Here is a 26829-nt window from a genome sequence, read left to right on the forward strand (position 1 = left end):
GGGGGACATTAGACAAGCCGCCGGCTTTCTGTCGTCGTTGAGACCACTATGGATAGTGTTAATGGCCCCTCAGGTAAACATAGATTCATGTAACTACTGATTTAACCACTGTATGATATATTTCTTAAATAAAATATTAGTATTCCTGTAACACTAGGTATTTGCAAGCAACATTCATGCCGATGAAAATCTTACGTTTTTGAATAGCGAAATGAATGCAAATGCTTGTGCAAAGTATTGAGAAGCAGTAGCAATGTAATGTTGTAGAGTTGAAGAGGGCGCCATGGCAGTGTCCTAGCTTGCCTCAGGGAAGGTGTGTGCTCCTCTCAGCTAGCGCCAAGTTGTGCTGTGAGCGGCTCCACACATCAATGTCACGTGTGTATAGAGGTCCGGCGTGATGTGTGATCTCTCAGCGCGAGGGACTGGATACCCTGTGGCCGCCGAGCAACTCTTGCCGCCGGAAATATGGGAGATCATTCTCAATAAGCTGGAGCCGTGGGAGCTGGTGAAGGCTGCGTGTGTCTCGTGCTGGTGGAGACATCTGGCCACGAGGTCACTAACTATATTTATACTTTCGTCTCTTGTTAAGCTTTCCATATAATGCCTACCTTTGCTTTGACTTAATGCAATGATTGTAGTTTAAAAAATATTCGAATGAATATTAAATTTGTTTTATATAATAGTAAGAGTATATATACACTTAAAAGACTTAGAGTAAGAGGGGATAAATACACATTTATGTTAGTTAGCCTTTACACATTTTGCTTATAAAGAAAATGGTATTTTGAAATATTTAAGGTAAGACTATTGTTATTCAAATTTAAAATTTATCGGGATTCGGCTCGATGCAATGGTATTTTGTCTAAATCTAGATCTAAATCTAGAGAAAGGACAGCGTAGAACACATAGGCACAAGAAGCTAGCGGCTTGTAAAAAGCAAAGATCCTCATATTCCTACGATATTTCAATCAGTATTTATGCTGTTCCATTCAACATGTAATTATTGTCATTTTTGTATATTTTTTTCAACTTCAGTTCAGTTTTTGCATTTGATCTCAATTAGTCTTAAGTCTTAGTTAGTTTTAAGTTTATTTTTCCTCATCATGGCCGAATGGCTGTGCGTATTAGTGGCTTTAAGCATAGCTAGTATATACTTTATTAATCTAGAAATCCAACATTCTTCTTGTAATTCATTTTGTATGTATGTACTTTTTCCTAAATAAACATTATCATTATATTATTAATACTAGCTGTACCCGGCTACAGAAACCCTCCCCTGTCCTCCCCTCCATTACCCCCTCCCCAAGTCCCATTCATTCTCCCAACCATTCCCAACTCTCTCATTCCCTCGACCTCCCCACCATTCCCCACTCCCCTGTCCCTTTGTTCTCCCTATCATACCCCACTCCCCCATCCCCTCATCCTCCCCACCTTTCCCCCCTCCCCGGTCCCCTCGTCCTCCCCACCATCCCTCACTTTCCTTGTCCTCCCTACCATTCTCCACTCACCATCCCCCCACTCTCATCCCCTCGTTTTCCCCACCTTTGTCCCCTCCCCCGTCCCCTCGTTCTCCTCACCATCCTTCACTCCCCTTGTCCTCCCCACCATTCTCCACTCCCCCGTCCTCCCCACTGTCCCCCACTCTCATCCCCTCGTTCTCCCTACCATTCCCCACTCCCTCGTCCGATGCATTCCCAAATGATCTGATGTTCCCATTAGAAAAATGGGAACAACATGATCTGATGTTTCCATCACTGGAAAAATGAGAAGAACAGTTAAAAAACGAAATGAAAAAATAAAAAAAAATAAAAATAAACTATACTCATGAAATGAATGGTATGGTAAACAACACTGCTCAATTACAACGCAATGTCACACAAATAATTAAATCAAAATTAAAATAAATCGAGATCGATAAAAATTCAATTCATCAATGCAATCTGAAACATTGAAATGGAATCGTAGCATATTTAGTATAGCATGAGTTACTTTTACGTGCAACAGCTGGTGCTGTTTTTTAAAAAAAAAAATCATGTTTTTACCTGTCACAGGTGTCATCTATATAGTAGGTGTATAAAAACATGCACGTATTCGAATGGAATGTTGTGTCAAAATTTTAAAGCAAAGAACTTTCGGAGATTACAGCATATGTTGCTGTTACGTGCAACAGATGGCGCTGTTTTTTTTAAAGCATGGTTTTTACCTGTCACAGGTGTGGCATGTATATAGTAAGTATATATAAATACATGCATCTATTCGAATGCAATGTTGTGTCAAAATTTCTCCGTGGTGTAGTGGTAAGACACTCGCCTGGCGTTCCGCGAGCGCTATGTCATGGGTTCGTATCCTGGCCGGGGAGGATTTACTGGGCGCAATTCCTTAACTGTAGCCTCTGTTTAACGCAACAGTAAAATGTGTACTTGGATGAAAAAACGATTCTTCGCGGCGGGGATCGTATTCCAGGGACCTGCCCGAAACGCTACGCGTACTAGTGGCTGTACAAGAATGTAACTCTTGTATATATCTCAATTTCAAAGCAATCGATTTTCAACAAATTTCAAAGAGGTTTCGGAGATTTCCCTCACTTGAAAACTCGCATGAAAAACACAGTTCTTCAAAAAGCATGTTTTTACCTGTCACAGACCTGATAATTATATAGTAAGTATATAAAAACACGCTCGTATGCGAATGGAACGTTGTGTCAAAATTTCAACGCAAGCGGTGAAGAACTTTCGGACAGGTTCTTAATCTAACAGATAATTTTAAGTAGGTAATTCGTAGCAAAATTTGAAGAATATTAAAAGGTACATTGCAAGATAATTTGAAGAACATTAATAGGTACATTGTAGTAAAATTTTAGGATTTAGCAGCAGGTACATTGTAGCATAATTTGAGGGATATTAACAGGTACATTGTAGCAAAATTTGCATTCAACATAACAACTATGATGTAAGTTGATAGCAGTGATTACAATGGTGAATTTGCATGGCTTAGGCACATATATTGGAGAGTGGGTAGCACAAGATACAGTGCGAGTTTGAAACACTAGGTAGGAAACTATTAGGTACTTTTTGGATTTACTTTTGAATAAGGCATAGGTTGGACAGCTTTTTAATTCATTAGGGAGTGAATTCCATAGACTGGGTACTGTTGTATCCAGACATGGAGTGTTTGCACAGATTTAGTTTGACTCTGGGGATATCAGAGATATTTATTTCTGTTGTGTGGTGCTCCAGGGTTCTGTTACATCAATCAAGGAAAACTTTCAGATCAGGATTAGCAGTTAGGAACAATGTTTGTACATGTAAGTAACACAAAAGAATGACCTATATCTTTCCATCCTGTGAGATGGGGCTGTTAAAATAAACTCATAGCTATCTCTTGATCTGCACTGAGTAATCCTTCAGAGAGAATAGGGCAGCAGCAGCACATTGCTGTGTATACCTAAGTTTGTTAATAAAAAAAAGTATCCACTGAGATGCTGATGTTATCTGTATTTAACAGGTGCTGGTGAAAAATAAAAGAGACAATGAGTTTGCCAAATATCAAGGGACTTCTCATTCATCAGGAGAAGAATGTCATACACTTAGGGCATGTATATCCAGTGAGAAGATAGCTGAAATATGCAATGGGGTGTCACAATTCATCAAAAATGGCTTCAATCACTATTGGTATCTGTAGGAAGTGGGAAGATGCTGTTCACAGTAGCATCTTTATCTCGATCCACTTCATGAAATGGTGATTCCAATTTAAATTTTAAGACTTCTAGGCCTATTCTGAATTTGTATACAATTATGTATATAGTACAGAGATTTGTTTACTCATTGAAAGTTTTTCTTTTGACAGAATATGTCGCACGAGGTGCCAATGCCTACCACCGCGTCTTCTGGCCGAGCTGCTACACGAGCACAAGGTCACTCCCAAGACCTCGGTACTTGATCAAGGGACAAACAATGCTGGTGGGCTCATGTGTGTAATTTGTGATGAATATTTGCAGTACTGTATTGTTGTTGTTCCTTGTGTGGGTAGCCCAAGTGGACTGATAGCACATGGGATGAGTTAGCCGGCCTGATAGTACATGGGATGAGTTAGCCGGCCTGATAGTACATGGGATGAGTTAGCCGGCCTGATAGTACATGGGATGAGTTAACTGGACTGATAGCACATGGGATGAGAGCTGGAGTGAGAGCACATGGGCTGAGTTAGCTGGAGTGAGAGCACATGGGCTGAGTTAGCTGGAGTGAGAGCACATGGGCTGAGTTAGCTGGAGTGAGAGCACATGGGCTGAGTTAGCTGGAGTGAGAGCACATGGGCTGAGTTAGCTGGAGTGAGAGCACATGGGCTGAGTTAGCTGGAGTGAGAGCACATGGGATGAGAGCTGGAGTGAGAGCACATGGAATGAGTTAGCTGGAGTGAGAGCACATGGGATGAGAGCTGGAGTGAGAGCACATGGGCTGAGTTAGCTGGACTGAGAGCATATGGGATTAAAGCTGGACTGATAGTACATGGGATGAGTTAGATGGACTTGTAGCAACTGTATTAAGAGTAATATAGTTGCTCCAAGTTCTCAGAAGTTCTCTTGCAGGCAATTAAATGTTCCTGTTATTTTGTTATTTCCACATAAACTATCCATAAGAATTCCACATTCCAAAAAGTTCAACGATAAACACTTTAAGGCTCTCCAATAATCCTATGTGCACTAATTACAATTCATACATGTATCCTATAAGTTCCACGAATTACTGAGGAATGCCAAAAGTATCCAATGAGTTCCCCAGCAGGCAAAATGATGATGAAACTTGCCAGCAGCAGTGTGTGTCCAACTCACGGTTAGAAGTGTGGATATGAGCCAAACATGAACAGCCGCAGCTGCAGAAAAAAAGTTAACCAAACCCTGGGAATAATCAAGCAAACCTTTGACTTTAAGGAAAAGAAGGTAGTTATTCAACTATAAATTTGTGGTATGTCCCCAATTGGATTATTATATCCAAATATGGAGACCTCATTTTTTTTGTTTATATACTGTATATATATAAAAAGAGTTCTTACATTCTTGTTAAGCTACTAACATGCATAGAGTTTTGGGCAGGTCCTTAATCCTAATTTTCCCCCAAATACGACCTGGCAAATTGTTTTAACAACCAAGTACCCATTCACTACCTGTTCACCCAGGTAGCCTCTGGGTGAATAGAGGCTACAGTTAAGGATTGGCGCCCAGTCAATCCTCCCCGATCAGGATACGAACTCAGGCCAAAGCACTCGCAAAGTACTGGGTGAGTGTTTTACCACTGTACCACAGAGACTGCTTCAGAAAGTCATAAATGCATTGGAGAAAGTTCAACACCAGGCAACAAAAATCATTCTAAAACTAAATCAACTCCCATATAAAAAAATGATTGAGGACCACTGGGCTAATAACACTGGAAACCAGACAAGACTGGGCTGATTTCATCGAAACTTTTATAATACTGAACAGTTTGGACGGTGTTGATCCAGATAACTTCTTCAAAAGTTCAGGTAAAAACACAAACAAAGAGTAATGGTTTCAAGCTCAACAAGCCACAATGTAGAACTGAAAACAGGAGATGCTTTTTTACCCACAGGGTTATAAACCCATGGAAATGCCTACCAGCTGAAGCCGTAGTTTCCAGAACACTGTTGAATTTTAAAATACAGCTTGATAAACTTATCAGGACAAATTGGAGGTACCTTTTGACTAGCCAATGGCTTTCTGTCCTCATTGAAGCCACTAGTATGTTAGTGACCTCTCATGTAAATTCAGGTATTGTCTTGATTAGAAATCCTCCACTGTTTTTGTATCCTATGTATGTACAGTATATACTTTTGTCTAAATTCTCTAATATAACTGTATTTGCCACATTCTGTGAGGTTTTCTAACCAATATTCTATTTTCATAAGTTGGTCTTTAAACTGCTAAGGATTTGTATCTGGTGATTTATATACAAGGACAATCACCACATTTAAAATTTTTATTTTGATCTATCAGCACTTCCACCATATCGTTTGTGGTGTTTAGCAGCTCTGTGCAGATGAGTGTGTCTTTGATGTACAGACTGATCCCACCCTGTATCCTATGTTTTTTATCTGAAACGATTGAATTGTGGTATCCATATCTCACTTTTTTTTTTTTTGAGATATATACAAGAGTTGTTACATTCTTGTACAGCCACTAGTACGCGTAGCGTACACTGTCATAATAGTCCTTTGTATGAGTTTCAGTTAAAGCCGCAAACAATGCCTTTGCCTCATTTAGGAGACCAGTTATAAAGTGGACACGTTTGTTTTGCATGCTTTAATACCTTGTATATTTTGCATGCTTTGATACCTTGTATATTTTGCATGCTTTGATACCTTGTATATTTTGCATGCTTTGATACCTTATCGTATTTGTGGAAGTGCTGGGTATTTTATGTGGTGTTAATCTCTGTGGTTTTGGTAGGGGTGCCACATTGCACATTGTCTGTGTCCTATCTAGCATTTGACCGAGTTGATGGTAGAGTTTTATCATCTCTTGCCAATCTTTTCCACTTTCTTTTACTAAAGAATCTGGTATGTATGAGTGTTGCTATATGCATAATGGCACTCTTTTTTTTTTTTTTTTTTTTTTTTTTTATTCACTTGGTTCATTTGATATGAAATGCAGGACAGTCTCTGTTAAAACATTCTTTCTTGTTTAGGGCATTTTTACACAAATTTGGGTGGAAAAATCTGTAATTTTCAGAGACGTGTACCTGTATTTAGGATATTTCAAGTTTCTTGGGTGTTTATATTTACATGTTCTATTAGTTTTTCCTGATAGCCCATAATTACATACACCCCCATGCATAATATTGGCAGGTTCCAGGTTCATACTTTGTTGGATTATCTTGGTTTATCCATAATACATTGTGTTGGCTCTTTGCTGAAAAATGTTTGTCGAGAAATTACAGATTCCTATTGTTGCTCCATCACTTCTTTAACTGCTTCAAATATTTCTTTATCTTTGGCCACTTGTGCGTGGATTAGCAGCAATAGGCATTGGCAAACCACCAGCTTCTATTCTCATCAATGCCATCAAAATCAATCTCTTCTGTGTTGACCTTCCTCAAGCTGGTGGCTACCTTTGTTTTTGTCGTGTTCCCACACAATTTCCTTCTAAATACACTATTTCTTCTTTGCTTCTTTAAATTTTTTACTTTCTGTCAGTTTGCCAGATATGTACAAGAATGTAACAACTCTTGTATATATCACAAAAAAAAAAAAAAAAAAAAAAAAATATTCACTATTATGGACTTTTTCACTATGACCTGTTTATCCCTCCCAATTTAAAAAAATAAAAAAAAATCACTAGAGCTCCCCCAGCTCTCAACCTTCCCACAGCAACACGATCTACCTGTTATTTATTTGATGAGGCGAGGACAGTGTGTTGTGAAAATTGTATTTGGTAAGATGTACAGTGTTTATTATCGGTTGATACGTTGAAGCATATTTATGATATTTATAAAAGTGTAACATTTACAGGTTTGGGTGACATTATTCAAAGAGGTTTAGTAGTTTTTGATTTATATAGCATTGGTCACAGCAGTTGGTTGTTAGAAATGTTGCAATGTGTAGTAATAGCTGAGACAAGGCCTGGAGCAGAGAGCTTGAGCAAGGCCAGGGGTAGAGAGTGTATAGTTTATACTGATTATAGTTTAATCAAACTAATCAAACAGTAGTTTACAATCCCCATGGTGTAGTTGTTAAGACACTCGCCTGGCGTTTCACAAGCACTTTATCTTGGGTGCGTATCCTGGCCGAGGAGGATTTACTGGGCGTCAATCCTGAACTGTAGCCTCTGTTCACCCAACTGTAAAATGGGTACCTGGTTGTGAAACGATTTGGTAGGGGTTGTATTCCGGGAAACAGAGGATTAAGGACCTGCCTGAAAGGCTACGAGTGCTAATGGTTGTACAAGAATGTAAGAACTCTCTTATATTTTGACCAGACAACACAATAGAAGGTGAAGGGATGACGATGTTTCGGTCTGCCCTGGACCATTCTCAAGTCGATCTCCACAATCGACTTGAGAATAAATAAATAAATAAATAAATGTTTATTTAGGTAAGGTACATACATACAAGAGATTTTACAAAGTTTGTTGGATTAATAGATAGAGCTAGTACATACAATGCCTGGTCTAGGATGGACCGAAACGTCGTTATCCCTTCACCTTCTAGTGTGTGATCTGGTCAACATACTTTAGCCACGTTATTGTGACTCATCGCCTGCAACTCTTTTATATATAAATAAATAAAATAAAAAATAGTTGGACTGCCAGCAAGATCGTGGAGCCAGACTGTGGGACAAGAGTAGATAGCTCGAATATGACCAGAATCTGGTTGTCTGCTCTGTGGCAAGGCTGTAGCATTTTGTGAGAGTAGGAACTAGATTTATAGTGTGTTACATTGTTGCTTGTGAATGTCAATGCTGTTGAAGAAGCTCCGAAGTATATACAGATGGTTTGTTACCAAATCACTACTGGAATTGTACTGACACCACTCCATTATTATTCAGCTTATATTCCACACTTTTCCTGACTTGCCAAGTTGACCATCATCTGGCTGGTTACCTTTTGGTGGTTCAGAGTGATTCCTGTAACCCATGGAAAGAAGTATCAATTGTAATTAGTGCACATAAGATTAGTGTAGAACTTCCTGGAATATGGAATTAACAGGCACATCTAATTGCCTACAATGAAAGCTCTGAGACTTTGGGGCAAATATATTACTCCTAATATAGATGCTACAGTAGAATTAACTGTGTAGTTTGAATTAAAATTTCTTGATCTTTCTCAGTGCCTTATTTATGCTTGAAACGAGGAACACAGTGATCAGGTGTTCCGCTAGTGATTATACCAAAAGTGAGAGCGGCCGTTATGTTATTCCATATGTGGTCTGGAGCTCGGACTTGAACATGATACATATAAGTGTGTGTGTGACCAATGGAGTTATTATATATCTAATATCCCAAATCTATTGTTTTTTCTCCAACAGATGACATAAGGACATCTTTCAAGTGTCAGAAGGAAGTGGAAGAACCAAACTGGTTAGATATCAGTAGAATGTACATACAGACTATTGTAACATCAGACCCAAACAACTGCAGTGAGGTATTACATATGAAAAACGTAACACATCTTGCTTCTTCAAGTATGTATTTCCTATGGTTTTCACAGTAAATGTACAGTACTGTAAATATATTGTAAGCTATTGTAAATATGGAAGAATCTAATAATTAAATCTAACCTAAATCATGCATAATTTATTCAAAGCACAGGAATGTGACTGTGACAACCCCAACACTGACTCTGTGATGTGTTTAATGCCTCATTCCCTTTATTATAGGGTGAAAATATTGGGTGGGGACCCCATACATTCCACTCACTAAAGGCATAAATAGCCTCAGATCTGGGGTTCGTACCTGACCAGATTTTCTAGAAAGTAAAGACATGCTCATTGGGCTGTGTAGAATGTGAGGGATATCCATGAAGAACAGAAGTAGTTGGAATGGTGAAAGTTTTTAAAGACTGAAAGCTCAATGTGCTGTGTTTACGCAGGACAAAAATATAAGGAAATAATAATGAAAATTGATATGCAAAAAGAGTTGTAAAAAATTAGCACTGAATGTTATGAAATGCCCCTTATTGATGGGTACCTTGGTGCCACCTTAAACAACCCACTTGGTAAGCTCCAAACCTAGGATACCACACTAGGCTATAAGATCCATAGCACTTCTCATAAGCCATTATCAGAATATGGCTCCCTCAACAGAGACAAGAGGTACTAGAACACCATAGTAATCTGAAGGAAAAACCACCAACATGGACCATGCACACACTCGTTAATGACAAGCGATTGCTAGCTAGCAACACTCGTACACCACCACCCAAGGTGGCCATTTCCTTCAGTGTGGTGGTAAGGTTGAGTCCCCTCCACTCCCAGACATTCTCACGGAATCTTTCAAAGGCAACGCTGGCCTTGGCAATCCTGTTGTTGATTTCTGCCTCTATGATCACCGCTCTTGAGAATATGGTGTCAAGAATGGTGAAGTTATCAAATGCCTGTTGGTTCTGCCTCTTGACTGTGATGTGTGGTTCCTGGTAGGGCCTTCTGGGAACGGGATGGTACATGACTTTGTTTTTTTTGGTGCTTATGATGTTGTCAAAACTGTTGCAGGCTCATGAGAAGCAGCCCATTTCATGCTGTATCATTTGCTTTATGCTGGCATTGAGGGCACAGTCATCAGCAAACAGGAAGTCTTTTATGACAGGAGGAGCCAGGAGGGAGCCGGTCGGCCGAGCGGACAGCACGCTGGACTTGTGATCCTGTGGTCCCGGGTTTGATCCCAGGCGCCGGCGAGAAACAATGGGCAGAGTTTCTTTCACCCTAGCAGGCTCCCGAGGTTTAACAGGCGATCATTAGTCCTGTATCTAATGGGTATTTCATCCTGGCAATCATAAAAGGCATCAGTAAACATGGCCAAGAATACTATGTTGAAGAGTGTTGGGGCGAGAATATAGCCCTACTTCACGCTGTTCGTTACTGGTAAGGCTTCTGACTCGTCTCCATCGTCCAGTACTTTTGCCATCATGCCATTGTGGAACTATCGGATAATCATGGGGAACTTACCAGGACAGCCAAACTTCTCCATTATCTTTCACAAGCCATCTCTGCTGGCCATAACAAAGGGCTTGTGCAGGTCAATAAAGGTCCGAAGAGGTAACAATGTTGTTCTTGGCATTTTTCTTGGAGTTGACTTGTGGCAAATATATTGACAATTCTGTGTTCTGGGCGGAAGCTGCATTGGCTTTCTGGGAGGAGACCCTACTCAAGGTGTTGTAGGAGATGGTTGAGCAGGTTGAAGGTTTGATTGTTTTTTTTTCTAGGAGAGTTATTTTGATCTTTTTGGATGTAGATTGCACAGGTTAACCAGACAGTGGTCTGTTTTAATTCACCTACCTTTCTCGGTCCTTCCTCAGTCGATTACAATTATGATATATTTAAATGTAAAGTGCCCATAGGCCATAGCTTCGTGCGCCTCCCTGAGGGGACCAGGTTCTGGCTCATGGTTCCCGGTTAACATAAAAACTCTTGTGACTGATGACCCCAAACTAATACTGTATAGCACATATCAGTTCGGATAGCTTCAGGGAGCCGACGGGGCTCCCCACAGACAAAAATTGTTGAAAGGTATGAAGGGATAAACTCATAATACTAAAAGAGAACTGTAACCTCCTTTAGCTGCTAAATGTTTGTGCCTTAACGGCTTTAAACATTCCTAGTGCAGGGTGGTATGAAGTCTGGGAACACCAGGCATTAAAAACTCAAAACACTGTGAAAGGGCGACAACACTGGCATGTAGGGTGACCCTGTGCAGGGCACAGGACCAGCCAACAAGAACCAACAAGAACTTTTCTTGTTGGTTCCAACAAGAACTTTTCACACCTTATCTGTAGAGGAGGCGGGCTGTAGTGGTCGAGATAGTCCAAGATGGCATTGTGAATTACTCGCCGAAGAGGTTTCTCCTGTAGAAGGTGTGGGATATATGTTGTTTAACATGTTTTAATGAGCAGCAGAGTGGAGGATGCAGTGTGCACAAATGAGGGCAGATTTAACCCAGCCAGCTTCTTGTACTGATTGCATACCTGCCTCCCGCTATACAGTACCTGCTAGGCAAAACACCACAAAAAATTCATGAAGGCAGAGTATTTGAATCTTTTTTTTTGAAAATCTGAGCATCATTGGACACCATTCACATTAGGAAGCTATGATATTGACTTTTGATATTAGGTTATGAAGGGTTATAGACCCCATGGAACTGCTTAACTGCCAAAGCTGTGAATGACAAAACTGTTAAATTTTAAAATTCAGCTGGGAAAAAATCATCAGGGCAAATGGGGAGACTTTTGACAAGGTGCCAGCTTCCTGCCCTCATCGAGGCCATTGCAGTGTCAGTGTCCCTTTGGGTCAATTCAGGTTATATACAAAAATACCTTGTGATAAAGAGTTGTTACATTAATGGTAGATATACAGAACAAAGACTTCATAAAAACACAAGTTGTGTATTCCTGTAATTTCTTGAGATAAACATTAATAATCTCACTTGTGAAGAATATTTTGCATTCTACAAATAATAATCTTTTGAAAATAACTTAGTATACAATCAGTGAATTTCTTTCCTTTAGCTTAAGTTGCTTATAGAATGTAAACTTTAATTTACTTTAATAAAGGCAGGTTTGTGGTGGTTGTGTGTGGTGGTGAAGCTGAGAACTTGCACATCTTACGATTGGTTGGCAAGGCAGGGCAAGAATGCTGCTCACAAACTATTAGTGGCAGAATTAACAAGGTAAATTTTCTGCTCCTATTAAGAATGTTTTTTTCTCAGGATTTATCAAAGTATAATTAAGGTATTCTCATTTTAATTATGATACTGCAATTGATTCACAAGATGATAGGTCATTTTTCATTAAATATTATTAATATAAATTTCATTAAGCTAGATTTTAAAATTCAACAGTGTTTTGGAAATTACTGCTTCGGCGGGTAAGCAGTTCCATGGATTTATAACCCTATTGGTGAAAAAGTGTCTCCTATTTTCTGTTTTCATTATGACTTTTTGAGCTTGAAAGTGTTGCTCCTTGTTTGTGTTACATCTGACCATTTGAAGAAGTTGTCTGGATCAATATTCTCCAAATTGTTAAGTATCTTAAAAGTTTGATGAGATCAGCCGCCATATCTGGTTTGCAGTGTTCATAGCCCTGTGACCCTCAACCTCTCTTAACACTTTCCTGGATTTTCGACTTGGAATTACGGGCGTTTTCCCTAACCGCTTGTCGGATCACGACGTAAATTTACGGTGCGGTTTAAAATATTTGTAAAAAATCCAGTTTAAATCCGTTTTACTTGGGGTTTGTTTCAAACTCCGCGCCATGAAATTCCTGTTCTCTCGGGTAGGCCGCAAGTCACGTCGGCCTACTGGGTCACGTGACAGGCCCATTGTTTTGTTGTCACGTGGAGCAATCGGATCTCTCTCCCCTCGGCTCTCCCCTCGCCCAACCTACACAATGCAGACACAAAGAAAGTTCAGAAAAGAAAACGAGTTCGCAGGGCAGATGGAACAGTAAGACTACAGCAGGTTGTGGTGAACAAACCACAGACAATTGTTGACTACAATAAGTTCATGAAGGGTGTTGACCACTTTGATCAAATGGTAAAGTATTACCATTTCGCCAGGAAATGTCACAAGTGGACCAAGAAAATAACATTTTATTTCTTGCAAATGGCATTGCAAAACGCTTATGCATTGTACAAGGCCAACACAGATGATCGAAGGAAACTAACTCTGCTCTAGTTCCATGAAGTTGCTATTTGGTCTTTATTGAAATATGACAAGGCAGAGTGGCCTGCAACAACTACACCATCTCCACATCTAGTTCATGCTCCAGACATAAATCATGACACTGGTCCTGTGTATCCTGCTGCTGACCCGTCAACACCTGGCCCGTCGGGTGTAAGGCGCCCTCTCTTCACGTCTACACCTAGTGCTGAAGCTGAATCTGATGAAGATAATTCATATTCCACATTAGTGTTTGAAAACAATAGTGAGAGCGACGATTCAGACAGTAGTTTATTGCCAACCAAGAGACAACAGCGACGTGTTGTTATAGCAGAGACTCGCCTGAACTATAAATTGAAACGAGCTGGTAAAAATCCCCAAACGTCGCAGGTGTGAAGTGTATTCAAAGTCGGGTATCAGGAAGGAAACTGGTATAGGGTGCAAGACATGCGATGTTCCACTCTGCGTCATACCTTGTTACACCACTTATCACAGGAAAAGGGTGTATTGGGTGGACATGAAATAACCACCTACATCAGCTTCACTCCACCTAGGAACATCTGTTGAGCAACTTCAGGAATCAGTACCTGAAGGAGGTGGAGTGGAGATAAAATGCTCAACTTATTTTACTACAATCATCTTTGCTTTGGTAAGTACACATAATTGTCTTAGATTGTTTCAGTATTGTAGTCTATTTTCTTAGGAATATTTTGATACCTAAATGAGAACTGTAGCACGAAAACTAAAGTAAGTATACACGAAACAAGAGAAACTTTTTTTGTGGGTGTTGCGGGTGTGAGTTGGAGTGTCAAGAGCGGGTTCCGGTTGTGTGTTTTCCGTCATCTCTACAGCTGTGAATTCCAAGGAATTGTATTTGATATGCATATGTCTGTGTAGGGAAGTTTATTCCGAACACTATACAAAAAAAAACGGTGTGAAACAAGTATAAACTTGAAAAACATGAGCAAAGTAAAAACTTTTGACGCTCACGGGTACAAACACGCGTAAGATTTTATTCCCCGCAAATTTATTTGATGCTGTGTTGGCCAACTCTACCCATGTTCTTATAGAACTTTCTATTGCGAACACATTGCTATAAAAATGAAATACGTAGCTCCAGAAATAATGTCAGGACAGTGAAATAAGTATAAACATTCAAAGCACTGCATCCCAACAGTGTCGTCGCTGCTGAAATCACGGCTAACGCTTCGCCCAGTTCCCACACTCGTGCGGAACATAATTAGACATTGATAGGCATATGTCTGGGTGGGGAATTATATTGCGAGTTCAGTGATATCAAAATGAGCGCTGTAGGATGACTGTGAGGCTGGCAACAAACGAAAGAGTATGAACATTTACTTCCTGTTTGGGTGTCACGGCGAGTCATCTTCGTGTTTATTTACTTCGTGGTGGGATACCAAATGCTTTGGTGACATTTTATGCATATGATCTTGTAGAGAATTTTATTGCCAACGCATTGATACCAAAATGAAAAACGTAGCTTGAGAATTGAGGTTAGGAGCGTGAAAAGATTATAAACATTTTTGTGTTTACGCTTGAGCGCCCAGAACGCCGCGTGCACAACCCGCTTGGTTTTCCAGCTAGTGCCGCGCGCACTAAAGTGTTAATATTAGAGTCGACTTAGTTCTGGAATGATTTTTGTTGTCCAGTGATGAACTTTCTCGAAAGCAACTATGTTTTCCTGAAGATGAAGTCTCCATGCTTGGATACAATAATCCAAGTCAGGGCGCACCAAAGATTTATCGAGTTGAATTACTACCTTCTTTTCCCGGAAGTAAAATTTTTGCTTGACTATTTCTAGGGTTTGGTTAGTTTTTTTACTGCTGCTCCTTCTTGTAAAACTTTTAGTCAATGATGGATCCTGACTTTGTCCTTTTTTTTGTGAATCTGTAAATTTCATGATGTGGTTTCTATTATGCTCATCTGTCATTAATGTATATGGCAAAAATGGGTGGACCCAAAATAGACCCTTGTGGTACCCCACTCACCACATTTCTCCAGTCTGATTCATTCCCATTGAGCATGAATCTGTTTTCTTTGTTTTAACCATTGTTTTATCCATTTAATTATCCTTCCATTTATTCCATGTGCTTGTAATTTCTTTACTAGTTTTTCATGTGGTACCTTGTCGAAAGCTTTAGCAAAGTCCATGTATACTACATCTACTGGGAGTCCTTTGTCTGAGTAGCTGGTTATCAGTTCCAAAAATGTGAGTAGGTTTGTAAAGCAAGATCTATTTTTAACAAACCCATGTTGTGTTGATTTTACAAGATTGTTCACAGTGAAACTGTGAATGATACCTTCTCTTTGGATTTATCCCATGAGCTTGCAGATACTGTATATTATGTCAAGCTTATCAGACAGTAATCCAATCAGCATTTAGTGTGTGTGGGTTAGGGTCTGAATAGATAAAGGTAGCATTGTCAGCAAATAGTTTAAGAATGTTAAGAGACATTTTGTAAATCATTGATGTATGTAAGAAATAGGAGAGGTCCTAAGGTGCTGCCCTGTAGCACTCCTATGCTTAATGGTAGAGTGGGGGAGGTTATGTTATTGATGGCTACATATTGGTGTCTGTCATTAGGATATTATCAAATATAGTTTAGAGCAAGGCTTTGGATTCCATAATGATAAAGTTTATGTAAGGGATGGTTATGGTTTACAGTATCAAAGGCCTCTCTCAGATCAATGAAGAGGCCAATTGAGACCTCATTTTTGTCAAGGGCTATATATCAAGCAGACTAATAGTGACATAATGGGTATATTTTTGCGAATGGAAGCAAATTGGCAGGGATTTAATATGTTCAACATTACAAGATGGGAGGAGAGCCGTTTGTAAATAATTTATTTAAATGTTTGTGATAGTATCAGTGGATTTGATATTGGTCTGTAATAGTTTGTCAGCTGTAATGCCTCCTTTATGGGATTATAGCCTTAGTTTAAACAGCAGGAAGTTTGTTATTTTTCCTGAGATAAATGAATAATTGTGTACCTGTCTGTAAGAAAACGTTTGTTTTAGAATTTTTTCACAATATCTTCGTAGGTATAGCTGGTGGACAGTGCCAAAAATTGTTGTGGTGGTCTGAATGTGACCCCTGGCACGCCATTCTCTTTTTAATTCTGGTGACCAAGACCAGCCTATGTTCATCTCATGAATTTTTATCATGTTGTATTTCACTCTACCTTAGAAAGGGGCATTTCATTTAATTTGGCGTTCCATTTTTATATGGTGTTTGACATTTTGGGCTTGTATATTATAAAGAGGCAGCACTGTAGCTGCTGTGAAGCATAGTTGTTAAAAGAACTCTCTCACTAGGTTTGTGTGATGGAGATGCCAGAAACTTCCCCTGTCCTGGTACTGTGTGTGGAGAGAAACCTAAGGTGTTATTTGGTGGAGCCGGAACTGTGTGCGCTATTTCCACTTGCTGTCAAACCTGAGCTATCTGTAGATTCTAGACTGAGGTAAGATAGTAATTTTAGCAAGATAAAGGTTTAAGAATTACACATTATTATTTGATAACCTGAACTAAAATTTCTCAGTTTACTTATTAATATGTTTTATTAAGATTTACAAAGGGATATTGGATATTTACAAATATTTTTGATAGTATCGGTAGATTGGATATTGATCTGTAATTGTTTATGTTAGCTTTATCATCCCAGAGTCAAACTAAATCTGTGCAAGCACTCCATTCAAATAAAAGAACCCAGTCTATGGAACTCCCTAATGAATTAAAAAAAATTCTAACCTATACCTTATTCAAAAGTAAAACCAATAAGTATCTAATTTTATCCTCATAGTTTCCTACCTTGTGCTTCAAACTCACATTGTATCTTGTGGTACCCATTTCCCCAATATTAGTACCTAAGATCAAATTGACATGGGGGTCTGACAGCTGAGTGGACAGCACATAGTCCTAAGGTTCCGGGTTCAATTCCTGGCAGGGCAAAAACAAATGGGCAGAGTTTCTTTCATCCTGATTTCCCTGTTCACCTAGCAGTAAATAGGTACCTGGGAGTTAGACAGCTGCTACGGGCTGCTTCCTGGGGGTGTGTAACAAAAAGGAAGCCTGGTCGAGGACCGGGCCACGGGAATGCTAAGCCCTGAAATCATCTCAAGATAACCTCAAGATAGATGCATCTTCACCAGCATAATCATCCCCATCAAATTATATTGTAGTTATTATGTTAAACTCAAATTTTGCTACAATGTATGTATTCATCTGACTATTTGTTAGATTAAGGTCCTGTCCAAAACACTATGCGTGTTGCAGGCGATGAGTCACAATAACGTGGCTAAAGTATGTTGACCAGACCACACACTAGAAGGTGAAAGGACGACGACGTTTCGGTCCGTCCTGGACCATTCTCAAGTTGATTGGGATGAGGTGAACAGGGGTGGCATGCCCGTGCCACCTCTTGGGTGGCTTAATCATTATCAATCAATCAATCCTCATCACAATTGACTTGAGAATGGTCCAGGGCGGACCGAAACGTCGTCGTCCCTTCACCTTCTAGTGTGTGGTCTGGTCAACACTATGCATGTTAGTGACTTTGCAAAAAGCCAAGAACACCAATGTTATTTACTTTCACAAACCCAATGTATCTTCTTGTACATAAATAAATAAATAAATTACATTAATATCGCCTCTCTCTGAAATTGCTCTTGAGTCATCTTAGTTAACAATTTGATGAGTTAATTCATGCCTTCATTCACAGCTGTGATGGAAACACACTGATAGTTTCTCAAATGGTTGGTGAGCATCATCTTGCTGTCTATGAAGCCTCTTTCCTGCCCGAGACGAGAACAATTGAACTTACCCATAAAGGACGCATCAGGACAACTTCACCTCCAGTTTACTGGGATCTTTGGAATGGATTTGTAAGTATCTTTTTCACATAAATTAAAATTATGGTATGAATAGTGAAAATGAAAAGTAGAAATAAACAATTTGAAAAGCATGTGTGGTATTTTGTGAAAAAATTGAGTAAAGAATGAAAATGTCATGAAGAAATGTATGGTGCTGAAGTCAAGATTAAAGAGAGCATACCTGAACTTACCCGAGGGCAATTATCTCGCAAGTGGCCTTGATGAGGACAGGTAGCCGGCAGTTTGTCAGACGTTCCCACATTTGTCATGAAGATTTTAACGATGTGGATTTTAAATTCAGTAATGTTTTGTCATTTACGGCTAGTAGACAGTTCCACGGGTATGTAACCCTGTGGGTAAAAATGGGTATGTTTTCTGTCCTACAGTGTGGCTTGTTGAGCTTGAAATCAATGCTCCTTGTTTGTGTTACACCTGACCTTTTGGAGAGAAACTGTGCACCGGTCATTCATTCACTGGAGTGGTGGATTGCACTGTGGGAGTTTTCCAACATCAGTGAGATGCACGGTGAATCTCACCTACTGTAGCTAAGTGCGCAGACAGTGTTTGTCACATTTGTTGTGCTATTTCTACAATAGAGTAGATGTAGAATATACTGTGTTTATATACCCCAGTGGTCGGCTGGTAATAAGTGCAGTTGGTGTCCGTCCAGTCTAGAGAGTGTATTTATGTCTGAGCACGTTGTCCATGATATTTGTTTCTTAATTATAGTAGTAAGAATCTTGTATTGTTAAAACATCTGAAATCTGCATATCGAGTTGTGAATAGATTTCAAATTAACATAACTATTGTAAGTCCTGTTTTTTGTGGGAGCAGTAGTCTATGTACTGCCTTCTCTTGGGGTTATCTTGAGGTGATTTCGGGGCTTAGCGTCCCTGCGGCCCGGTCCTTGACCAGGCCTCCTTTTTGTTACACACCCCCAGGAAGCAGTCCGTAGTAGCTGTCTAACTCCCAGGTACCTATTTACTGCTAGGTGACAGGGGCATCAGGGTGAAAGTAACATTTTGCCCATTTGTCTCCACCTCCACCGGGGATCGAACCCAGATCCTCAGGACTACGAATCCGAAGTGCTGTCCACTCAGCTGTTGGGCACCTTATCTGAAAATACTACGTCTTTGGTATGAGTGATAGTGTAAAGTAACTTTAAAACATAGAAATAAAACCCTTTGTATTTATAGAAACTATCATTCTTCCTGTTTGTATACCTTAACATTGTTTGGTCCTCAGGAGTGAGGTATTCCTGCCCTGGTACATTTGATCATTGCTTTACCATTAGAAACAATATGGAAGAAAATGCAGAATAGAACCAGTGAAGAGCAGAGGTGCCATAGGCACAATCAGAGAACACTGTATAAACATCAGAGGTCCGCGGTTGTTCAACGTCCTCCCAGCAAGCATAAGAAATATTGCCGGAACAACCGTGGACATCTTCAAGAGGAAACTAGATTTATTCCTCCAAGGAGTGCCGGACCAACCGGGCTGTGGTGGGTATGTGGGCCAGCGGGCCGCTCCAAGCAACAGCCTGGTGGACCAAACTCTCACAAGTCGAGCCTGGCCTCGGGCCGGGCTTGGGGAGTAGAAGAACTCCCAGAACCCCATCAACCAGGTAACCAGGTATAAGCATTATTACAGAGCAGACTCTAGTTTGCCTTTATATTTCATGCCGTAAAGGCCAGGTTTCCATAGCTTGTACTCTAGGGTACGGCTGATGGCATGTGTATTACTTTAGTTCAGTGAATGGTGGTGCTTGTTTTCCTATTCAGTAAATAATGGTGTTTGTTTTGCTTTTCATTAATATATACAGTAACTTGAATTATCATTAGCTGCTTTCTCCTGTCAGTGTGCTATGTTTTGTTTCACTGTTACAGGTTACAACCATTGTCTCTGGAGGCCATGTATCCTCATACACTTTATCTGGAAACTTGGTTGCCGAGTCACCACTATACAAAGATCTTCGCTACCCCAACCCTACTCTCCTTGCACGCGGATTGGTGTTTGCCTCTACTCTCACCTCTAGGACTCTTCTATGTAAGTACTGTATTTAGAATTGGAGTTTTAGTGTAACTAAGCTCGTAATGTGTATTTCAAATGGGCAATTTGGGTTCCTACTGACATTTGTGGCTAAATAAAAAGAGGTTTTGGGGTTCCACATACAGGGACAAAAGTGTTGTAAGCCTATTTGTATGCCCTTCTTCTCGAGTTCTTTCAGGTATGTCTCTCTGAACTGATGGAGATATCTTCATTGTCCTCCCAGCAACCTTCTTCTTTGTCCTCCCAGCAACCTTCTTCTTAGCTCTTCTATCCCTTACACACACACACACAACCATATTCTCTCACAATGGTAAACTGTCACCAGAAGAGCAAATAAAGAACATTGTGCAAGGAGCATATGCTACACTTTCCAACTCCAGAATTGCTTTTAAATATATAGATGGCAAAATACCAAAGAAACTGTTCATGAATTTTGCGAAACCAAAACTGGAATATGCAGCAGCGGTATAGTGTCCATATCTCAAGAAGCACATCAACAAACTGGAAAAGACGCAAATACATGCAACAAAATGGCTTCTGAAATCGAAAGAAAAGAGCTGCGAGGAGAGGCTAGAAGTGTTAAACATGCCAAAGCTAGAAGAAAAAGTGGCGATATGATCACTATCATATCGCCACAGGAAGGGTGGGGTGGATGTGTGAGTGCTAGTTCATAACATTTTCAATTGTTTGTTCATATAGTTTGGAGGGAGCTCTTTGGCAGTTTGAGTCTGCAGGTATTGGAAGTAGTCAGCTGTGGTTTGTTTTATCTTGCTGACTTTCTGGGTGCCTTTCCTGGTGGTGGCATAAATAACATAATATATAAATGACACCTCTCCCTGCACCTCTGTGAGGAGACCAGGTTCTGCCTCTGGGTCTCCGGTAGGACAGAGAATTCCACAATTGATGGCACCTAGTAGATAACGCGTGCATCAGAGATGTATAGCTACACGGAGTCACAAGGGGCTCCCCAAGAAAAACATTCTGGGGGAGTTCACTGTTGTTGAATTTAAACTTTTGCAATCAGAGTGATATCTGGTTGGAACAATTTAAGTGAAAAAGTGGAGGATGCCAAAACAGTCAAAAGTTTCAAAGTTTTATATGACAAAAAGTGCTGAGAAGGCAGGATACCAAGAGCCTAGCTCTTATCCTGTAACTACACTTAGGTAATCACAACATACTTTCTCTTACACCATGCTCTTATTCTCTTGCACCATGCTCTCACACTCTTACACCATGCTCTCACTCTTACAGCTTACCAAGAATCTGTTTTTGAAACTAAATGTGATAAAAAAATATTCCCGGAGGTTATTAAGATATTTCAATGTGGCACTCAACATGTTACAATTTTATTACAGTACTGTATTTCTAAATTATATCTCATAAGTCATATTCAAATTAAATTATACATGTAATATTTTAATAAACTAATTTGTCATTGACATGCTATTTAAGTCTGTGAAAAGTCTATTGGTCAACTCTCGGTTTTCTGTGTGATAAAGTAGAAGAGTCATTCCATTCCCTGTTGAACAAAGATGGTGTATTCTAATATTTTGTGGATTATACTTGGCAGCGTACTGGCACATGGATCGTGAGCGTGACTACTGGCTTGTCGGTGAGAGTATCTTGACCAGCTGGATACAGAGAGGTTCACAGGCTGTGGGTAACACAAGCTGGAATACAGCAAGTGGAGCAGAGAAACATGACAGCACATTGTCCACACACGGACAAAACATCACCGATGAAGCAGTTGAAAGTTCTCTCTCGAGTACACAGGTAGTCTCTTAATCCCTTCCATATAAACACACATTACAATCCGCCTTATAGCGCCTACTGATTTTATCATTATTATTATTATTATAATCATAGTAATGAAAAAAAGAATGTCAGTTGTACATTTGTATGCTAGAAGCCCTGACACTGATCTTTTTTGTTTGCAGCCAGCTAGCAGCTGCATAGTGACACTAGCCAAGGTGAGGATAGGAGCTACTGTCTTGCTGGAAGTGACTGTGGTGCACTACAAGAGAGGTCTTGTTTTTTGTGGCACCAGTCAAGGTAGGATACATGTCTCTTACCTACACTGTGGTGTATAAATATATATATAACTGAAAACTCCTGTTGGGTGTTGGAGAAATGGTCCATGACTACTAACACTTTTGTACAGTCAGTTGTAAAATAAATAAATAAATAAATAATATATGTATATTAAGCTTGAATGGTCCCCAAGCCAACATGCATCAGAAAACTCTTGGCCCCTGAAGGATTCAAACCCAATCAGCCAGGGCCTCCATACCCCTTGGCATGTCCAGTACTGTAGCCACTCAGCCACCGACTGTACAAAAGTATTGGGAAGTCATCAGACTTATAACCCCCCAACGCCCGACTGCACGCGTGACCTTATTTGGCGCGGATATTTCATCAAATCATTTCAACATGCTAGGGTCGCATGAGCATCAGGTGTGTGCCAAGTGTCAAGAACGAATGCAAATCTCGAGAATATCTTAGAGTGCCAACGAATATGTTTTCCTCCGCGGGTGTCTCGAGTCAGTCACCTCATGAGAGCCCGAGAGCTGCCTCATCTCCTCGGCTCGCCTGTGACATGGGCTCAGGTTACCTGTTGATTGGCTGATCAGCTTCCTCCAATCTCATCTCTTATTGTATCCCGTGAAAGCTAGGGTCACCGCTCTGGGCGGGAATCTGTCCTGTCTTGGGAACTCACAAATGCCATCTTTGAAAAGTAGGTTTCCCTTTGAATTTATAAAAACAAAGTATGCCAAAATTGTGCAATTTGCACTTTTCCTACATAAACCAAAATTTTCTTTGGGCCTCCTAGCACATTTGTAAGGGGGACACAAATGACACTTGACTTGTGTTAGGCCTGAATTAGATGGCAGTCATAACAGGAGATAATGGCCCCTCAGGTAAATTCAGAGACAGAAACCAATAAGAGAACAAAGAAGGTGGAGGAAGGGGGGGCAGAATGTTTGGAGAGGAAAAGGGGAATGTTTGAAGAAATGGAAAGAGGGAGGAGAGGGACAAGAGGTGTGAGAAGGGGTACGTAGGGGAGATGGGAAGAGAAGGGGGGGATAGAAAAAGATATGAGAAGGGGGAGATTGGGAGTGGGGAAGGGAAAAAAAAAAAAAAGAGACCCAGACCCAGACACAGGTGAAGAGAGACGAGAGTTGTGAGCAGTGAATGGTGGGGGGGGGGGAGAAAGGTGGAGTGTGTTGGGAGTAGGGAGAGTGGGGAGGAAGAAAGGTGGAGAAGGTAGAAGGATGGGGGTAGAGGAGAAGGAAGTCCTTACTGTACAATACAGTATATCTAATATTATGTAGTAAATATTTTGTAATCATTTGATTATTTTCAGGTCACTTGCTGATATACAACATCTTGACTAATGACCAAGCATCAAATGTGAAGGTGAACTGGGCAGTTATGGAATCTTACATCCCATCGCTATATTTATCCGTGACCTCTTGTCCAATCTCAAGATTAACGTCATATTTTAGAAACGCGCACATAATTGTGGCTATAGCCGATAGAGATGAAAATTGTAAAATAATTTCCTTACCTAATATACAAATGCCTTCTGAATGTTGCTGTAAGAATATGTGCAACTGTTATTCATAGGCTGAGTTACTAATGTAAATTAGTCATAATTTATTTTTTGGTGACAACTTCATTACCAGTAGGCTTTTAATTTTTGTTAAATTTATTATTTAAATTTTGTTAGTATAATTTTGTACAGATAAAATATGTGATTTTAAAAAATCACATATTCTATCTTTTAATTAGGATAGAATATGTGATTTTTATGTGAAAGCAAAATCACATTCTGTAAAAAGTATGGAGGCTCTAACAATTTATATTTTTAAAACAGGTATAAAAAAGTCAAATTTATTTCTTAATTACTACTTTATTTCAGCAGCCTCAAATTTAGGTTAGCGTGCCTTATTTTGTTTCATAATTCCACAAGTAATTATCAAAAGAACATACTAAGCCTGTACGTATTACTCAGAGTAATACTGTAAGAGTATTAAGAGTATGTGCAGCTGTTATTAATAGGCCGAGTTACTAATGTAAATTAGTCATAATTTATGACTAATTTAACTCATGACAATTGTTTGAGACCAGGACACAAGTTCATTTATATTTTAAAAATATTATTCACATTTGATGTAATTAAGTAGACTGTTAATAGGTATTGGAAGAAAACTAGTAATTGAGATGCGCCTGACTGGCACTATGGTAGCTCAGGTCACCCAGGATCCCTGCCAGCCTACCCTTCACTCACCAGCTGTAAGGGCACGAGCTTCTAAGTTATACACTGGAGTACAAACTATCAAACCCCATCCTTTACTGCATGAAACAAAGGTAAACTAGAGTCTGCCCTATAGTAGTCCTGGTAATAAATACCTTAACACACGTACCTGAGCAGGGGATGGCTCTAAGCCCACACTTCTCCCTCCTAGGAGCTGGTCAAGGTTAAGGTATACAAACAAGGGATAATAATAGTTCCTATAACTACAACAGGGGTTTTATTTCTAGGTCTTGAAGTTTCTTTATAAAATCACTATTGTAAATGAGTATTTGTAGCACAGTTACAAATCGTCTCACCAGAGCGAGACGCGTAACACAACTGCTCACTATGAATGCCCAGGGGCAACTAAGCCTCCCAGCTGTGTGGCTCCAGGAAGCTAGTGGACTCGGTGATGTCATGTACCTGGCACATATTTCTGTCTCAAATATATATAACGCACAAGACTCGTTCTTTTTTCGCCATAAGTATGTGCTACCTCAAGCAGGATGATGCATACCTTTGCTGACTACTGTAGTGAAATGCCTCTTTCTGATAGAGCCCCAGTGGCTTCCTGAAAGTATCTTACTGAGGTGGCATTACAATCCCGGGGATTGTGGGAGCCAGATCATTTTACCTTAAAATACTTGGAGAACATAAGATTTTTATTACCAGATTTAATGTTTTGGGATACCAGTATATAGTAGAATATTGAGTAATTTGCAGATAAGTTTTGTCTATGTATGGTAGTAATATTACTTAAAATAATGTTGTAAGATGTCAAGTTATTGTCCCGTGTACAAACAGTTGATGGGAAAAACAAACTGCTAGATGTAAGTGTGTTTTGTAGTCCCTAGCCAGTGACTACAAAACACAATATATATCCTACGAAGGCTGTAGATGAACAAACCATCCACCATTATATTATGTCAAAAAGTGCTGGGAAGACGGGACACCACGAGCGTAGCTCTCATCCTGTAACTACATTTAGGTAATTACACTTAGGTAATTACCAGGGCCAAAAGAACAGAATCTCTGCTTCCTGAGAAGAGCTTGAAGTTTCCCAACCATGCAGCTGGAGGCAATGCTGAGACTGATGGATGCCTACTATTACCCAGTAAATATTACATTTCTGGACTTGTTGATTAAGTAGCCAGATTGTTACTGAAATGCCAGGGAATGGTGGGGTTTGAGTATTGTTGAGAAGGTTTGTTAGTGTGTGCAGTAAATTTTTTGTTTTGTTTTACATGTGTGCAGCTGCCCGCACATGGTGTAGGCTTCTTTTGTAGCAGGTGCAGGCAAAGGTGGTTGTCCACTGATGGCTGAATGGCACATTAGAGGCCAAGTACCTTTCCTCTTTTATACAATAGCCACTGGTTCCCATTATTATTACAGTATTATGATCTATAAGTAATGGTAATGTCTTCTCACCGACATAAAAACCAACACTTATGTATTTGTGAATTTTATGTAAAGATTTAACACAAAGTTTTACACTCAGCACTCTCCTGAGTGCTTTGTCAAGGTCTGAGTGTGTGGTTAGGACAATACTTACGTCTTAACACTTGACACCCAGCATGTGCGCCCCAGCCTACCCCATGGTGGGCCGAGCGTTTTGTGTAAGCAGGCAGCCACGCTGAAATGTGTAAAATCTTTTCAGTTTTCTCACCTAAATTTTCCTTGTATGTCATTCATCTTGGTATCAAATTGTTCACAATATTATTCCCTACAGTCTGGGTTTTTATCCTATTATGATCTATATTCTGTGTAATTTACTTACTAAACTTCCCCCCCCCCCATGTGTGTTACCTGGAGGTTGGTTATTTCAATAAGGTAGACTTTCATGTACTTTTATTTTGCTTGAGATCAGAGGTCTTCCCCATGAGGGATGGGAGGGAAACTATGAGCAGGAAGTGCCAAGCCATTACTACTATATATCACAGGGAGGGGATCAGTACTGTATAAGGATTTGGGATGGGACCGGTGGGGGGAAGGGGGGGAGAAGGAATGATGCTCAACCACTTGGAAGGTCAGGGATTGAACGTTGACTTCCCCATGAGGGAATAAAGTAGTTGTTGCTACATGATTGTTTATGTACATCTTGTTCTCCTGCTTATGTGGAGACAAATTTGTTATGTGAATAAATATTGTTAAATATTAGCTTAAAGTTTTTTTCCACCAATTAAGGGATTGGGCTGTCCTGCTCCTACATTACAGC

The 26829-nt window shown here is 39.9% G+C and overlaps 1 protein-coding gene across 2 annotated transcripts; it reads left to right on the top strand.

The window, feature by feature from the left end:
• The first annotated feature begins 205 nt into the window (after window positions 1–205).
• LOC123768943 (uncharacterized) lies at window positions 206–26771 on the top strand. 2 transcript variants are annotated; one of them, XM_045759800.2, is made up of 10 exons: window positions 206–552; window positions 3847–3959; window positions 9036–9191; window positions 12272–12387; window positions 16715–16860; window positions 18118–18280; window positions 20155–20314; window positions 21888–22090; window positions 22255–22369; window positions 23682–26771. In XM_045759800.2, the coding sequence occupies exons 1-10, from the start codon at window positions 398–400 to the stop codon at window positions 23942–23944; spliced, it is 1590 nt and encodes a 529-aa protein (XP_045615756.2). In that variant the 5' UTR covers window positions 206–397; the 3' UTR covers window positions 23945–26771. The 2 variants fall into 2 exon arrangements, with proteins under 2 accessions (XP_045615756.2, XP_045615758.2); XM_045759802.2 differs by having other exon boundaries at window positions 413–552; window positions 3847–3913.
• The last annotated feature ends 58 nt before the right edge of the window (window positions 26772–26829 follow it).

This window comes from Procambarus clarkii, chromosome 64 (genome assembly GCF_040958095.1).
Source record: "Procambarus clarkii isolate CNS0578487 chromosome 64, FALCON_Pclarkii_2.0, whole genome shotgun sequence".
Lineage (NCBI taxonomy): Eukaryota > Metazoa > Arthropoda > Malacostraca > Decapoda > Cambaridae > Procambarus > Procambarus clarkii.

Bases quoted from the DNA above. Each gene is read 5' to 3' on its own strand.
- LOC123768943 (XM_045759800.2), top strand. From the start codon at position 398: ATGTGTGATCTCTCAGCGCGAGGGACTGGATACCCTGTGGCCGCCGAG. The intron at 16,861-18,117 runs GTAAGATAGTAA...CTTCATTCACAG, and splicing joins TCTGTAGATTCTAGACTGAG to CTGTGATGGAAACACACTGA. The intron at 22,091-22,254 runs GTAGTCTCTTAA...TTTTGTTTGCAG, and splicing joins GTTCTCTCTCGAGTACACAG to CCAGCTAGCAGCTGCATAGT.